The following is an 18,455-nucleotide window of genomic DNA, read 5'->3' as shown; positions in this document are numbered from 1 at the left end:
AGTTACTGTTGGATCCTTGTTTACAATTAAATCAAAATTCATATCAACAAGATATTAGATATTAGACAAAGCTAACAGGTAAACACAAAACACAGTTTCTAAACCTACATAGCCCTGTGTGAAAAAGGGATTTCCCCCTAAACCTAATAACTGTTTGGGCCCTTAACAGCAACAACTGCTACTTTTGATACAATTTAGAACTCTCTTATCACACAAACTTTAAAACTTTGTTAAAACCAAATACACGATACTTACAAGGTCACCTAAAAATATCCAGCCAACAGTTCATATTCAAACATTCATAGTCATGAAATTTAAAATGTTAAACACTCAGGACTGTGAATGGATGCTAGACTCCCTTTTAAAAACCATGCGGACCACCTCTCAAGAAAAGGCTTAAAGGCTGCATATGTCAGCAATTATACCACACTCACCCATTCACACAAGCACCGTTTTTATGCTTTGAAGTGCTTTCTAACTACCATTCAAACACATTCATACTCTGATGGATGAATCGGAGAGCAACTTGGGGATATTTAGCATGCAGACAACCTTCCGGTCAGCAGATGACCTGTTCTACCTCCTGAGCTACAGCCACCCCAGTATGTGTTTCTTATCACAAAACATTTTTTGCACTTTTGTTGGACAAATAGATCTTGATCTCAATGAGACTATTTAAAGGATGCTAAAAACAATAATGATGACCCTAAATTAACTTCTTATAGCAGTTATGTTTATTATTATTTAAATAAAAAGTTATATAAAGTCCTTTCAAATAAAGGGTAACCAGTTATCCAACATGATTTCTACAATATAAAAGGATAAATCATCTGACAGAACTGAATATAATTTCAGTAATATGCCGTTTGGCATTGTTGTTCACTAGTTAGTACAGTCATCTCACAGCAGGGTGGTTTTGAGTTTGAATTCTGTATGGGGGTGCACTGAGATTCAAAGCACAGGGAACAATAGGCTGAGTGGCACACAAGAAAATGAATAACATGGAGATAAGGAAGTGAAAAAAGAGACTAGAGTTCAAATGCCCAAGAATGTAGGCATATGAGTGAATAAAGAGCTCAATGAACTTACAAATAAGATTAAATAACTGTTTGTTGGTGGTTTTATTACTCATATTCTTTTTAAAATATTAGTTATTTTTACTTTATGATATTGTTCAATAGTCAAAGGAGCTTGCAAAGAAAAGTGTCTGGACTTCTTTAAGTTGCTTGAAGACATTTCACCTCTCATCCGAGAAGCTTCTTCAGTTCTAAGGTCAAATGGTGGAGAGTCCCAGATATAAACCTAGTGGGAGTTTCCCCCCACAGAGGGACAAAGGACACCCTGATGATCCTCTAATCGCCTGAGCCAAGGTGTGAAACTGGGTGTGGGTCCCAATCAGCCAGAGTTTCGGGTGTGTTCATTGTGAAACCTGGCCCCACCTTATCACCTTATCATGCGAATTTCTGAGGTCAGATGGCCCAGAATGTGAGTGGGCGTTAAGGCGTCTGGGAAGGGATCTCAAAACTGGATTATAGATGGCAGAGAGTTGGTGTCGTAAACCCCCGCCTCTGTTCAAAGATGGTCGCTCACAGTGGACATAGATGGCTTCTTTCACTCCTCTTTCAAACCATCTGTCCTCTCTGTCCAAAATGTGAACATTGGCATCAGATGGTTTGAAAGAGGAATTCGCATGATAAGGTTTCACAATGAACTCACCCGAAACTCTGGCTGATTGGGACCCACACCCAGTTTCACACCTTGGCTCAGGCGATTAGAGGATCATCAGGGGGTCCTTTTGTCCCTCTGTGGGGGGAAACTCCCACTAGGTTTATATCTGGGACTCTCCACCATTTGACCTTAGAACTGAAGAAGCTTCTCGGATGAGAGGTGAAACGTCTTCAAGTAACTTAAAGAAGTCCAGACGCTTTTCTTTGCAAGCTCCTTTGACTACGATGACCTGGATGACTGAGAACCTTCACAGAGATATTGTTCAATAAAAAGCAGAGAGGACACCAGTGAAGACGTGCAAGTAAAAGGTCAGATTTGAACTGGACCGCTGCATTTGGCCCTGTTTTTGCCTGTTCATGTCAGGGGCTGTGACCCAGCATTTTGAGTTTATTTTTGTGATTTCTTATATTATATTGAAAGGATATCAAGTTCCAGTATTATTATTAGTTGGCCTTGAGTTTTAGGTCTATTTTAGGTTCTTCTATGTCTCTTTAGTTATGAGTCCTTTCCTGTCCTCTATGTGGTCTGTCTTGTCCTCAGTGCTTTACTTTCAGTCATGCCCGTGTGCTTGTCTACCCGTGTTCTATGTTCTTATTGTCTAGCTGGTGTTGTCATGTCTACGTCTCTCTATGTTTCCTGTTTTATTTTGAAAAGCCTGGTGTTTCCATGTTTGATGTGTTTAGTTTTACTTCCCCTGTGGCCTCATTATGTTTATTCTAGTCAGCTGTTTCCCCATATGTTCCTACTTCCCCTACACACAAAGACTGTTTTCCTTCAGTCTTCGTCAGGTCGTCTGTGTTTCCTCCCTCCACGTCACGTCAAGTTCCATGTACTTCATGTTTCATGTTCTTGTTCATCATAGTTTCTCGCACGTTCCTGGTCAGAATAATGTTGATAAGGTTTGTTATCACAGTTACCATAGTTCAGTCATAGTAATCATAGTTTAATTTTTCCCAGTTTAGATTTTAGTTTAGTTTTCGCCCTGCTTGCCTTTGCTTTATTTTTTTATTCATTGTTTTCCAGCCATAATAAATGGCTCACTTTTTGTTTAAATCCAGTGTTTAAACTCGTGTCCGCTCTTGGGTCCTCCTTTCCACTCCCACAGTTCAGCCACTGAACTTAAATAACACCCCTGTTATTCATATCCATAAGCTATACTCTGGTGTCGTTGCCTTCATTTGATTAAAAAAATGTATCTGGTTGAGTACACAGCACAGATTTATATACCGATATTGAAGTGCTAGAAGCATTTACTGAGACAACAAAACCAAATGAGGAACAACAAAATCACATGTTGAAATCAAATTTTGAATTGATCTTTTATAAAGTCTACTTCCTGCTCACAGTTTGTATGTTAGAGGTAGGTATGCAGTAATTTCTGTGTAAAACTTCACTTAAAGGCCCAGTTACATGACGTACCTTCATTAGCCCTGGGTACTCATTGGACGGAAGTCCGTAGATATGCACTTTGGACTCCAAGCATTCAGTTTGTACGAAGCAGGGAAAGCGCTGCTTCATGCTATAGGACCCAGGAACCTTCTCCTTCCAGTAGCACACGTTGATCTTTACTACCTGCAGTAACATAAAGTCATTAGCAACACAGTCAAGGACCTCAAGACTGACTGTATATTTATACAGCATTGACCAGCTTGACCAAAAGAATAAATAAATTAATGCAAAATGCCATGCCAGTCTTGGTACTTGTTGAATGCAGGGTTTCCCCACATATGACTGAATTGAATTTATTATAGTTTAAACATATTGTATAATGTATAGTCTAAATTTTAAATCTGAATATTACACATTTGAAACAAAATTAGCACGTTGATATCAGCTTGCAAACACCATAGTAGCTAAAACTTAAAATATACTCATGCATAACACCTCCTACTGCAACCTACTCAGATTTATTTCCTCTGAAACAAAAGTGCTATTACAAAAGTTGTTCTGCAGTGGTGAGGCGAGAATTAGGATTTAATGAAACGTACACATGCTTGTACAAATGACGTCCATCAATGGGTAGCAATAATAAGGACACATTTTTCAGGAGCTTTTAGTGTAATGAACTAATAGGCCGTACACTCATTCCCCGGGACAATAAAAATTCTGACACAAGTGCTCTGGTGAGCCAATGTGCTCAGAGCTTGTGCTTTTCCGCCAGTTCACTCAAGCATGACATTCAACACCTTTTCACCCCACCACCACCCCGCCTGAATAATGCAATTCCAATATCACCTCCACTTCTCCACTCTAACAGCTGTCTGCTTGTTTTCTCATCACCTTCTCTTTTCAGGCTGTGTGGCATATTGCAAAATGGAAAAGACTGATTTGCTGAATCAGGTCTCTTGAGCTGTTTAAATGTGGAAGAGAAATTATTTTGTTTCTGTGGTATCTTCAGATGAATATAAAAGGGTAGGAAGGACAGTATCCCCGTGATAAAAGGGGTGGGGGAGCCGAACTGGATTGGATCTCATGCACTGCATGAAAAAAGTCACAAGTTAATATTCTAAATTAATAATATTAGTCATAAGGTAATACATATGGTGTGTTTGTCACAGGCATCACTAATTACATGCATCTACAGTCAGGAAATAATTTTTCCTCCCAGGATTTTAATCTTCTAGCATCTTTCATTTTGGAGAACAAACCTCTCAGTCCATCAGAACTACAGGAGCTATGGTGCTTTCTTCTCTAAAGGATGTACTTGTGGTTTAGTTCACATCATCTGTGATATGCCCACCAAGGAATTTAACCGAGTCCACAGATTTACTGTTTATGCAAAGATTGCTCATGTAAAAAATATTATTTGCAAAATTTAATTACAATCTTTTTTGTTTTGCCCACAATAGAATTATTTCTAATAAACCTGGCCACAGCTCATCAACTGAACCACCACTGCTGCTGGTGACTCATGCCCTTATTTACATTTGGATTTAGCAGGTTTTGCAGTTCATTGCAAAACTGACTCAGCCAAGCTAAAAACGAGCACACGGAAGCAGTTAAAATGATTTGGCAAAAAACACAGCGCCTATAAAGCACCACTGAACCAAGGACACACTGAATTTTGTTAGCTAATTTTACGTTTCTGAACATCATTTTACAGCTTACATTAAATGACACGTGAACGGTTATGACTCCGTCACACTAGAGTAAAAATAGAATGGCAAGCACCTAAAGGAAGTTACCTGGTGGTTGTATTGAATTTTGTCACTTTCAATAGCCCATTGCAAATAGCTATTGCAACCAAACGTTCATTTAGAGATTGTGAGTGAAACACCCTCAGCCTCTGGCTGACCAGAGGTCGCAAAGCAATTACACATGTCACCTGGTGGGAGGCAATTTCTTTCTAAATAACTGCAGTCCGACTTGGACTGATTGCAACCACTGACAAATTGACAAATGTCTGCAAATAATTGCTGTCTAATTTGAAAAGCCAGACAAATTCTGCAACAGGGAAAATAAATCCATCCATCCATCTGTCTGTCGATAGAGCCTAATCAGAGACACCCACACTGCCCGCTTAAGCTTATCCAGCCTAATACAGAAACCTGGTTACAGCAGGATGATTATGTTAGGGGTATTTACTCATATTTAAACTGAGTCATATGAACTGTCAGAGTCCTCGAAGCACAGGCTGAGGAGTGGCACCAAACTCCAGCTTATAAATCAACCAAAGGCCTTGTCCACCCTAACTGGAAAATTTTATTTGTTGTTATCTATTATCCGCCCGGCCCTCACTCAGAACTTCTGATTTCTCTGACTTTTTATCTGATTTACTGCTCAACTCAGATAAAATAATTATTGTGGGCAATTTTACCAAAAACCCTGACTGATTATTTCTAATAACATTTAAATTAACAATAATGAATTTCACAGTAGTGGGCAATACATTGCATCACAGTAGATGTCTTCCTGAAAGTGCTGTAACTAAGTTTAACCTCCTCAGACCCGAACTCTTCCACGGCATGAATTTTTAGTTTCTCTTTCATATTTGGGCATATTGGGACCCAATGAATGCACAAACAAAAAAAAAAAAAAAAATAAATAAATAAATAAAAATCACAAGATTTTTTTTTTTGCCCGATTTCTGTTTCTAAGAAAAATGAGAGCCACATATGAGGCTATTCATTTTAAATTTTCATAAAACAAAGGCAGTATAATGTCCTCATGAGTGGATATCAGGCCCTTGTAGAGCAAAATTTTGTATTTTGATCTAGACAACCCAAAATGTGATGTCCACATATGTGGACGCCAGGTCCTCGGAGGTTAAGGATATAATTCTGCCACTTATCTTCTTCAGTGCCATGTGCCAACACATGAATAGAGCAGACAGAGCAGCTATCAGAACTCTACTCCAACAGAGGTCGATTAGCTTGTTAACAGTATTACATCTTCACTGCGTACAGCTCTGAACACTGTGACTTCTCTGAAAATGAAAGCTTCAAATCAGAAGTACTTGATTCCCTGGTATAACTCAAATGTGTACCAAGGCACATCACTGATTGAAGAAAATAAGAACAATGCTAGGTTTCTCTTCAGCACTGTAGCCAGGCTGACAAAAAGTAGAGCTCTGTTGAGCCAACCATTCCCTTCACTAGAAAAGACTTCATCAGTTACTTCACAAATAAAACTGTAACCAAAAGAGAAAAACTTACTCATAACCATCTCACAAATGTAATATTATGTAGAGCTACTTTCAATACCATTTATATTTATACAGACTTTTTATCTCCAATTGATCTTAGGTAATTATAGACCAATCTCAAACCTTTCTCTTATCTCAAAAATTCTTGAAAGAGTAGTTGTAAAACCAATAGCTGATCCGATTCCTGCAGAGGAATGGTTTATTTGAAGAGTTTCAGTCAGGTTTCAGAACTTGTCACAGTATATAAACAGCAACAGTAAAGGTTACAAATAAGCGCCTTTGACAGTGGACTCCTCTCTTTGCTTGTCCTGTACATCTTAGTGCAGGGTTTGATACCATTGACCATATTTTATTAAAGCAATTAGAGAATGCTGTGGTATTGCGCTGCGGTGGTGTGAATCATATTTCTCTAATAGACTCCATTCATGTAAATGGAGAGTCCTCTTTACACACTAAGGTTAATTATGGAGTTCCACAGGGTTTCTTGGTAGGGCCAATTCTGTTTATATTATAGATGCTTCCCCAAGACAATATCATTAGAAGGCATGGCATACATTTTCAATTTTAATGGAGATCACACCCATCTTCATGTGTGTCATCTGCAGTCCAACGACATAACTCCTGGTTTCACTGGGACCACAAACCCCTCCTCCACAGTAAAGTGGTGAGTCACAGAAGGGATCTGGTTGTATTCTGGTTATAGTCCAATAGAAAATCAAGGGTGCCAATGTCATTTTTCAGTTATTAAATTGCCATCCCACAGCAACTACATTATTTCTAAAAGAACTATGAATTTCTGTTTCAAGTCTGTAACATGAAACAGAAATCTATGTCATAGAATTTCTATTTACATTAAGAGTCCAAAATTTCTATTTATTGTGACTTAAATTAATTAAAAATCACAGTTAATTGCCATTTAATGGGGTCAAGTTGTCAAAATTCCATCTTATTGCTTTTTGATGCACCAAAGTTGCACCAAAGACAGCAGCTCACTTGGCCCCATTCTTTGAAATAACAGTTTCAAAAGCAACAAGGACACTAATAACTTTCTTATATTCATCCTGAAAATACTGTAACGCATGTACAGCCATATAAACATTGCACATTGTATACTGAACATTTTAATACCTCTAGTGGCAACTGTAAACCAGTGTTGGCCAGCAGTTTATTAGCCCAGGGTCCAGCGGTGATCACCAAACTCTTAGCATGATAAACACCCACAGAGGTTGACACTCTTACAACAGGGCCAGGCTTGATGTCCGTTACCTTCTCGTTGTCTCTTATAACTCCACCTAATTTCTGAAATTGCCCCTGTAAAAGAAGAGAGCAGCAAAACATTTGAAATTCCTGTTATAGCTGTTAAATGGTACAGTAATAGCTACTGGAACGAATGCAAGAAATGTATATGGAACTTTGTAAAGTGGATGATGATTAATGGACAGTGGGTTCAAGTACATTTAATTTATTATAAAAAGACAAAACAAAAACAGATTCCTCATACTGACTGTCTTTGAGCATGCATTTAAAAATACAAAGTCCTAAAATATTTTGGAATGCCTGGACTTGTTTTTAGTAATGATGATATCATTTTTACTTTTTTATTTAAAATATTTCATTTGTTAAACTGGAATTTTTAGACTTGATTCTGTCAAATTTCAGAACAAACCAAAACATCCACATTCACACACTCAAGACACGGCACAAGTCCGTATCATGTTATCAGTGGTATACCTGTACGGTTTTGAGTGTGCGGTCAGCAAATAGAACTCCAGCAGTTGTATCCACCAGTGCTCCGTCTCCCTTAGCCAAGTTGACATTGGGAATGTGCTGACTAAAGATGTCATGGGTCAGGACAACCATGGGAACCTTGTTTGTTTGAAGGGTGTCCTTAATATTTTGGTAATTTTCACTCTTCTCTGGCCCCATAACCAGGAGCCCTGTTTGTCTGAAAGTGGAGATTAGGGGAAATTTAAGGCGGCATCTTGAAAATAAATCTTCAAAAAAAGAAATTAATAAACTAGTAATTGACTTTAATAGAGTGCAATGTTAACTTTGGCATTAAAAAAAAGAAAAGAAACGAAAGTATCATAAAGAGCTAGCTACAAACTGCACTGCTAAAAAAAATGATAAAAAAAACCCCACTTTAAGTATAGCATCAAGTCAATTAAACTTCTGGGATATTGATCTGGTCAGTTAAATAACAGACAGGATTGTTAATCGGTTTCAGCTGCTTTGGCACACTAGAGGAGTTTTGGAGGTGGACAACTGACATTTTTTCTTCCTCATCTTTTCTGACCTTTTTTTTTTTCACTAATTTTGAATTTGGCTAGGATCAGTGTCGTAACTGGCAACATAAAGTGAAACCTGGACCCGGCATGTAGTTAGTGAAGGATATCTTGACTAGGCCCTAGAAGGTGCTTCACCCATCAGTAGGTCTGGTGTCTGCTCCTTTATGCAAGGAGGAATGGGATGAGCGATGGCAGAGTCCTACAAAATGACCTTCAACAAACCAGTAATGTGAATATTCTGAGGGTTATGAGAGCTCTACGTCCTTGAATGGGCCCTGTGTTCACTGCCTGCCACTGTGGAGCTCAATTGGCATTTTCCTTAAATTAAAAAACCCAAGTACTCATATTCCACCCTTCATACAGCTCTAGGTTACTTGCCAAGTGGTGAGGACCCTTTACGGTCACACAGTGACTTTGAAGTGGTGGGGGTCAGACACGGGTGGAGCCACACAGGTATATCACCTTCCTAAAAGCATAGAGAGAGGCTGAAACCACATTTCTAGTTAAGGAAAAAATTCAACCATCCCCGCCTCCCTCAATTATGATAACTATCTCACAATAGAGAGCAGATATTGCTGCATTGCAACAGCGCTGAGGTGTTCTCTCCCCTGATCGTTCACACCACTTTCTTAGAGATACATTTTGAAACGTCCCTAGTTGTGACAGTGCATGCACAGCCTTATTGGTTACCTGAGCATAAAAGACAAATTGTTCATACAGAATTTGGCTGAAAATGGAAGTAATAGAAGAGTCACTACAGTGCGTAGTGTAGCTCCATAGTTCTTGTGTTGTAGAAAGATGGTTCTATATGTTTCTGTGTCAACTACTGCAAGGTGAACAAGGTATCACGCCTTCGATGCTTGTTTCCTGCGGGGGAACACGGTGGGTCTGTGTGCCGCGCTGGAATGGTAGCGCTGTGCAGGGCGGCTGCTGTGCTCGCTTCGTATTACTCCTCACCCCCCCACCCAATCCTGTGGCTTGTTATGTCTTTCACAAAGTTGTGCTGTGGACATTTATGTGCTTTTTGTGCAGAGGAGTTTTTTTGTTTCCTGTTCTCATGCTGTCCTGCCATGGAAGCACAGCACGAGTAGAGGTCTCTTTTTTTCCTCTTGTACTTTCCCATTGTAGTGTATATTTCAGTGTTTTTCTGTAATGCTACCGATCTCCGACTTGTATCCCCATGTAATGTCTGTGTTGTGTGTGTAATGACGGAGGGGGGGGTACCATTTCACTCGAGGGCAACCTGCATGTGGCGAATAAAGCTTTGATTGATTGATTGATTGTATCACGGTTCACTTCCGTTCAGCTTGTTTGCAGCCCCCGCCACTTTTCAGTGCCTCATGGACCGGGTGCTGCATCCACACACTGCATATGCTGCCATCTACGTCATCATCCACAGCAACACCACAGCGGAGCATGTGCAGCAGGTGGATGCCACCCTGGAGTCCCTGTGGCGGGCGGAGCTCACGGTCAACCTGAAGATGTGTGCGGTTGGATGGAGGGAAGTACAGTAGCTGGGCTACCACTTGGGAGGTGGGCAGGTGTGTCCACAGGTGGAAAAAACAGCAGCCATCGCATCTATGGCTCCACTGCAGGGGAGGGGTGGTACAGGGCAGTACAGCTGTATCGCATCCAGTATTCACACTCTGGAAAGTTGCTCTGCAGTGTCAACGGTGTGAAGACAAAACTCAATATTCAGTTTATATAAATACAAGCACGAAAAGTGTTACATGCCGTGACTACGGTTACAAAGATACTGCACAGTTTAACGAGAGATGGACTCAGCCAGTAAACTCAAGTTCACTAAAAATCGAAACGTTAAGGACCTTACCCGCAGAATATTAAGTTATCATATACCATCAGTTCTTTGATGCATTAATTACAGATGGTGAACAAAACTATGAAACCAAGTAATAAATGGACCCATTAATATCACCTGTGACATCATAGTGGCTGGACATCATTACTAGTGGTAATACCCCAGCTCCAGTGTGTTAAGTTATTGAGTCCTATAGTGAGAGGGTCTGATTCAGAGATCTGTCTGAGAGATAACTGACCCACCCGCGCCAGCACTGCTTTCACAAAGCCATTCCGAAATCTGTCAGCAGCCATAAGTCACTTGCAACCACAGCTTAGCCATTCATCACACAATTTAATGTGTGTGGTTGTGTGCTTGCAAATGTGTGACAGAGAAAGCAAAAAAAATCATGTAGACTCATAAATGTGATACGTCATTTGACCTGACCTGACATAACAGGTGACGCATGGTACAGCTTCAGCTGATGGATGTGCTAACACACTGTCATATACATGACAGGGAAAGGAAGATAGTCCAGAGGGTAGATTTTAGCTTAGCTCTTGCTCTTTTTTAATGGCTTATATTCTAGAAGCAGCTGCTCAAACCAGCCTGGCTTGAACATTTCTCATTGTGATGCAGTCATTTTTTTTAACAGCTGAAGGGCACAGGTGGCCTTTACTTGCAGACCCATCAGTCATAAGCTGTAGACCAGGGAATTCGCAGTATTTCTAAGGAACATAATGTGAGTGTGTTCTAGTACAACAAACTATTATTTTGAGACACAAATAATGAAACAATGTGCTATCAAAATTACTGGTAATGAGACAAAATGGGACAGTTTAAAGGAATATGATCAGGGTGGAGTGCCCACTCCGGGTCGGGGATGAGTTCCTGCCCCAAGTGGAGGAGTTCAAGTATCTCGGGGTCTTGTTCGCGAGTGATGGGAGAAGGGAGCCGGAGATCGACAGACGGATTGGGGCTGCAGCTGCAGTAATGTGGACGCTGCACCGGTCCGTCGTGGTGAAGAGGGATCTGAGTGTAAAAGCGAAGCTCTCAATTTACCGGTCGATCTACGCCCCTACCCTCACCTATGGCCACGAGCTGTGGGTAGTAGGGCTGGGCCATATTATACCGTTCACGGTAATACCGGTATAATGTTAGGCAACGATAGGAAAATGAAATATCGCGATAGAATGGGAGTAAAATGCGCATGCGCAGTGCCTTTGTTTTCATACGCACATGGCCGATTGTTGAGGAACCAGAATTGGTTTGTAAAAATGGTGCAACTTCCGTGATGTGGAACTGGTTTGGTGTTTGTCTGTCAGATACACAACAAAGCACATTTTTTTGCAGAACATGCAAGCGGCCGTTGTTATTGTCGTATTTGTCGGACTAAGATGCTCTTAAATCTGGGAGTAATCTGGGTCCTAAACTCCGAATATTTGACTTCAGGTCAAACAACACTGCAGCATCACTGAGAGTTGAAAACTGTCTAAATTCTTTCATCTTTAATAAAACGATCAGCATTGCTGCTTTACCAGGTGTAACTATGAAGTTTAACTTCCAGGCATCCATGAAAACAAAAGTTATTACATTTAACGGAGTTAGAAGTTAGCAGGAAGCTAGCGGAAGTTAGCTCGCTAGTTTCGCTAGTTACCTAAGCATGATATTGCATGTTCTGACTGAGAGATTTCTGAAAAAATTCAAACGTACAGCTCTGCTATCACTTCCAACATAAATGAAGACAGGAAACTAAACAGCAGTGACGTTTGTAGGGTTACTGAAGTTGGGCTAGCTGGTATATTATGATGTGCTACGTGATCGCTAGCGACACAGCTATGTTAGCATAACATAAACAGTGAAGCTGGAGGACGAACACTAACACTTTTCCACTTATAAAAGTTAACGTGAAGGTTCCTCATGGTTAGAGACAAATGCAATCGCATGGCAGGATGCTGTAAACGGACCAAACTTCAGTCAGGAGAACAACTGAGATAATTCATCCATAATACGAGGTCAGTCATTAATATACATGGGAATAGAGCAGCTGCCAGAGAATTCAACATTAATGAATCAATGGTACAGAAGTGGAGGAAGCAAGAAGAATGAGTTTAATAAAGTTTGATTTATCTGACTGCTTTGTTTCGCTTAATGTGCCTTATAATCCCGTGCACCTTATGGTCCGAAAAATACGTACTGCACACTGCAGTTTAATGTTGCAAAGCACCTCTTTTTAACTTCAGTGGATATTATACATGGTTATGCTCAGGATATGTCAGCCCATTTCTACTGGAAATGCCTTTTGGTTAAACTTTCAGCAAGGAATTTGCATTTGCACTGTTACATTTTTATAAAGCTTTAATGTACATAAAAACCAGCTTCTTGTTTAAGTGAAAATAAATGGAAGGTTGTCTTTTTGCGCTAGTAATGTTGTGGAGTTGTATTTTGTCTCGCATCAATTATATCGTCAGTTATATCGTTATCGCAAATTTTCAAATATATATCGTGATAAATATTTTTGGCCATATCGCCCTGCTCTAGTGGGTAGTGACCGAAAGAACGAGATCGCGGATACAAGCGGCAGAAATGAGCTTCCTCCGAAGGGTGGCTGGCCTCTCCCTTAGAGATAGGGTGAGAAGTTCGGCCATCCGGGAGGGGCTCAGAGTAGAGCAGCTGCTGCTCCACATCGAAAGGAGCCAGCTGAGGTGGTTCGGGCATCTGACAAGGATGCCCCCTGGGCGCCTCCTGGGTGAGGTGTTCCAGGCATGTCCCACCGGGAGGAGGCCCCGGGGCAGACCCAGGACACGCTGGAGAGATTATATCTCTCGGCTGGCCTGGGAACGCCTTGGTATTCCCCCGGATAAGCTGGAGGAGGTGGCTGGGGAGAGGGAGGTCTGGGCCTCTTTGCTTAGGCTGCTGCCCCCGCGACCCGGCCCCGGACAAAGCGGATGAAAATGGATGGATGGATGGATGATCAGGAAAGTGAAAGTGCTGATGGGGGTTACACACAGATTTATGCCACTGTCTCTGTGAATGAAATGAGGTTCCGAAAGTTTAAAAAGAAAAGAAAAAAAAAAGAAAAAAGAAAAAGACAAAAAGGCACCGTTCCACATGTAACCAGGTGCTAAGAAACTGCTTACAACTCAGTATTGCACCTTAATAGCCGTTCTTTTCCCCATTCCCGTCCATTAACCATAGAGCACACCTTCTCTCTGTGCATTAAAACTCGCGCTTCTGTCTGGTTTGCTGTATGGTTTACGCCACTTGATTTACGGCAACTTTGTCGCTCTGTGACTTTCAAAATAAAAGCATCCACTCCAACAATATAATAGTCACTCATAACTTTACAAACTACTTTACAAAATATTAATGAGGTTATTTACACCACATTCAAAAGCATAGGAGCTGTCAACGGCCAATTCAGTGATGCTGGAGGTAATGAGAAAGTCATGCATTAATAGCTCCTGTAGATTGAGTTGTTGCTCTTGTGCGTACATAACACCTTGAACGTAACAAATCTCCTTGTTCTGGGTTTTCTCTCTGTTCTTCTGCTGACTCCTTACCTGTACAATTTCACTCCTGCCTCCCTCTCCAGCTGAGCCCACAGTTCATAGCACTCCTCCATCATGTGGGTGTAGAAGTTCTGCTCGTAGGCCTTGCGGATGATGCGGGTCTGGCCATGGGAACTCCCTCGGCTGTGGGGCAGTACAAACTGGAAAATATAAGCATGAAAACAACTGGTTAAATTACTTCTGCATTGAAGTAAGAAAATGCTCAAAAGTACATAAAACTGCAGTCTCGGCTGCAGGCCGCAAATATCATTATGACTCATTTACTGTACATTTTTGTATAAACTAAAGACAACAAGACCAGCTGAGGAAAACCAGACCCAGTCAAAAAGTATATAGAAGGGGAAGTCTGAATACCTTTGAAATTAACCCTTAGCTGTCTTCAGTTCTTTGTTACATTGTACTGTTTGAGTGTGTTCCTCACGTGTTACCTGTTTAGGACTACTTTTGACTACATCTGGACTTGCTGCCTTATGTAACTAAAGCTTATTTTTTCCATTTATTGAAATCTGTCTTGAAGTCTGCATTTTGGGTCCAAATTCTCCACAATCATCACAGAATGACACAACCGGTAACATGGACACAGTCAATGGTGAGGGACTGACAGCGACGCACTCCAGACAACGAATCCCTACATTATGGGACTCACTTGGCTATTGGAGGACTTCAAAGATACTGATCCCTCCCTGCCCAATCCTCTGGTGATAAGAGTGGCCGGTCTCTGCTTCACACCAGCCTCTCTACTCTCCACTCACTCTCTAGCCTCTTCAACTGTCTATTCTCCTCCACCACTGCCACCTGTATCCCAATCCAGGGGAAAATGGTCTCTGCCTAGGCCGCCTTAACAACGCCAGACTACTCGATTGGGGTTTGTCAGAGGCACTTGCTGCTTCAGCACTCCAGTCCTCCTTTTCCTGGAGAAAGCACAGATCCCACTGCTGCTCCTCACCCGGGGCAGCACCGCCTAAAACCCACCTCTGTAAAGCCAGGACACTTTACTTTTTTAATTCATTGAGGAAAACAGGCACAACCCTAGGTTTCTTTTGAGAATTCGAGCCAGGCTGACAAAGAGTCAAAGCTCTGTTGAACCAAATATTTCTTTAACTGTCCCACAGATGTATCAATAAGTACGCCAGCTCTAATAACTGCTGATATTAGATAGGTCTCTACTATCAATCTTTCTAAGTTAACTTCAATAATTTCTTCCTCTAAACCATCAATGTGCCTTTTAGACCCCATTACTGCCAAGACTGCCCAAAGTCCACCATGAATTAATTCTTCAAGTTTAAAGAGGATGATCTGTCTTTATTGACAGGCTTCGTACCACAGGCTTTTAAGGCAGTGGCAAATAAACCATTATTCATAAAGCCATTGTTTGATCCTTAGCTTATTACAGGCTAATTTCTAACCTTCCCTTTACCTCAAAAACAGTTTACTGATCATTTGTAAAGTAATGTTTTTTTAAGAGTTTCAATCAAGATTCAGAAAAAAACAGCACTAGTGAAAGTTATGAATGATATTTTTTTGTGGACAGTGGACTCATCTCTGTGCTTGTCCTGCTAGACCTTAATGCATTATTCAGTACCACTGACCACAATATTTCACTGCAGATATGACACTGCTGTGAAATAGGAACTTCGCTGCAGAGGTTTTGTGCGGAGTCTTCCTCGTACACAAAAGTAGCCACAAAGTTCCAAAGAGTTATGTGGTAGGAAAAAGTACATTTTACACATACTTCCTTTAGGCAATATTATTACAAAACACTGCATAAATTTTAATTGACATCATTGCTATAAAAAAATTCTCTTTTTTTCCCCTTGGGACCAGAAAGAGAGAGCACATTTCTCCCATATTAACTTCTACTCATTGCCTCCCTGTTCAATTCAGAACTGAATTTAAAATCCTTCTTCTTACATACAGACTCTTAAATAATCAGACCGCGTCATATTTTAATGACCTTATAGTAACTTTTTATCCCAACAGAGCACTTTGCTCTCAGACTGCAGGCTTACTGGTGATTCCAAGAGTTTTCAAAAGTAGAATGGGAGGCAGAGTCGTCAGTTTTAAGGCCTGTCTACTCAGTTCAATTCAATTTGATAAAATTGAATTTTTGCCTAAGGCACGTTTCCTCTACTGTGGAATTTATAGAAGTAATAACCAGCAGCTTGATAAAAATGATAAAGTCAGAGTTAAAATACAATACAGTTTGCATGATTAACTCCTTCAACACAACCAGTGTGTCAGCTTCTAAATGGCTCCCATCCTCAGGGTTTGGGAGCTTCTTTTTTTTCTTTAAATTGGCTAAACCCTCCAGGTGAGCTTCCTCCTTTAAGACGTCTGGAAACGACTCCGAAAAGGGAAAAAAAATGAATCAGGAATGAAGAATAACGTTTTCAAACTATGAAATGCATAATGTTCACCCAACCTGAGAAACTCTGATACCGTCACTACATCAGAGTTCAAACGTCTAGGCTAGGAAGACCAGGACCACCACCACCTCAGGGACTGTGGTAATGTTCTGTAATAACATTACTTTTAATACTTGTTTTTCTTTACTCATGTATTTATATTTAATTTCCATACCCCTCTTGGCTCTACCTTCTAATAATACTAATATGAGACTTAAGTAGATGCACAGACACAAATATTTCATTTCAAATACAAGGACTCTACTTGTTTTGCTCGCCTTTGTCTGTGCTGTATGTGACTTATCTGCTTATTGTTTCACGTATCTGTATATTGTTTTGTTTAAGGAAAATAAAAAGTACACTAAACTTCACTGCCTATCATACTCGTGAATTAAGTAGTTTTACTTTTGATGGTATTTTCCTAACTACTCTTTCATACTTTCTTCTTTCGTGACATTTTCTATGCATTCTATGAACTTGTAGTCAATTATAAGTAAACTGTAATGGAGTACTGTTACAGTGGAACGTAGAGAAACCTGATTAAAATGCAATGGCTCAAGTTAGACTCTTGACTCAAAATCGTTTCATGACGCACCTGCTCCAACAGCAGAGTCTTCTTGTTCTTTTTTGCCAGCTGATAGGCCGTAAAGGAGCCCTGGACGCCTGCCCCGATCACTATGCAATCAAAATCTCCGCTGGTCGACATGTTTAACTCACACACAGAGCTCACAGATCGAGGTCACGCGTTTTTAAAAGTGCTCCACAGATCCGCCTACTAACGCCAGGGGAAGGACGAATAAAAGCCTCCAGGAACTTTGCCCTGAGTGTTGGCGGTCAGGAGCCTGGATTTCCGCCACGCCGAGCAGGAACCGAACGCTTATGCTGGACCGAGCTGAACTCTTCGCGGTTATGATCAGAAGTGCGTTGTGTTGTTGTCTGGATCTACGTCAGGTCCGTTTGACAATAAGGCACACCGCATAGCAGGAGTGCCTGAAAATCTTCTATAGGGAAAATATTGCCACCATATGTAATGACAAGGAGCCAACTCTGCAGCTCAGCTGTAAATGTTCAAACTTCTTTTGGGCTGTATTTGGTGCCTCGTTTTCTGCTCATAAATCAGACGGACTACTAAGAATATATGATTTAGCCAAGGCCACTGGGAGCAAAATATAGAATTAATGGTGAAATATATTTCGTTTAATTTGTATTCTGGGACAAAAATTTCAGGAACAAAAACACACACACACACAAAACCAAAATATTAAATAAATAATAACTGTATGTAATAGTAGTAGTAGTAGTAATAATATTAATAATAATAATAATAATAATAATACCTATTTGAACGAATACTTTTGTTCTAATAATCATTTATAGGAATAAAAGAAGTGTAAAGACAAAAAATACTGCAGGAAAAAAAATGTGAAAATAACAACATATTTAATATTTTATTCCTTTATTTGTTTTACTATTTTATAGTGCAGAACAAAACTGAAGACAGTCTTTCAATTATCTAAATAAACAAACAGAAACAAAAAACTGAAAACATTTTCAAATATTTCAGAAGAAGCAGCTTTAATAATTCATCCACACTTCAATTGTCTGTCACAGAAAACCTAATGATGAACTAATTTTACAACAGAACTTAGGCAGAATTCACATTTAGTAAAAAAAAGTGTCTTCTAAATGGTGCAAGTAAACACTTCTCTGAAATATTAGTTAACATATTGTGGGCAGGCCTGGTCTGGGACTAAAATCATGGGTCATCTGTGGCAGGGTCCTTCCAGTTTTATCTTTCCTTTTTCCAGCACAGCTAATGCAACACTCAGCAGATCAAAGTGCACCTGTATCAGTTATATAACCACAGAAAGCCTACTCAGGCCACAGGTCACTTCTCTGCAACCCTGGAACAGACAGGTAGAAATGTCATAATTTCATTGTGTAATATTGTGGCACAGTAAAAAACAATAAATGACGTAAACTTTGTAAAGTTTTACAAAAAATAAATTTTTGAAGTTG

General features: G+C 40.2%; 1 protein-coding gene across 1 annotated transcript in view; it reads right to left on the bottom strand.

Annotated features, from left to right (window-relative positions):
• The window catches only part of pipox (pipecolic acid oxidase), a 32,438-nt gene extending 15,084 nt beyond the window's left edge, over window positions 1–17,354 (bottom strand). The window contains exons 1-5 of the mRNA XM_085429421.1: window positions 17,032–17,354; window positions 14,023–14,171; window positions 8,105–8,318; window positions 7,502–7,684; window positions 3,148–3,300 (exon numbers count right to left, since the gene is read on the bottom strand). Of these exons, the coding sequence (XP_085285547.1) occupies window positions 3,148–3,300; window positions 7,502–7,684; window positions 8,105–8,318; window positions 14,023–14,171; window positions 17,032–17,142 (810 nt within the window). The 5' untranslated portion in view covers window positions 17,143–17,354. The remainder of the gene's footprint in view (window positions 1–3,147; window positions 3,301–7,501; window positions 7,685–8,104; window positions 8,319–14,022; window positions 14,172–17,031) is intronic.
• Between the last annotated feature and the right edge of the window lie 1,101 nt (window positions 17,355–18,455).

This window comes from Rhamphochromis longiceps, linkage group LG14, assembly GCF_057381845.1.
Source record: "Rhamphochromis longiceps isolate RC_006_pf linkage group LG14, R_longiceps_female_GT1.1, whole genome shotgun sequence".
Classification (NCBI taxonomy): domain Eukaryota; kingdom Metazoa; phylum Chordata; class Actinopteri; order Cichliformes; family Cichlidae; genus Rhamphochromis; species Rhamphochromis longiceps.
This window is presented reverse-complemented; position numbering and strand designations above follow the sequence as displayed.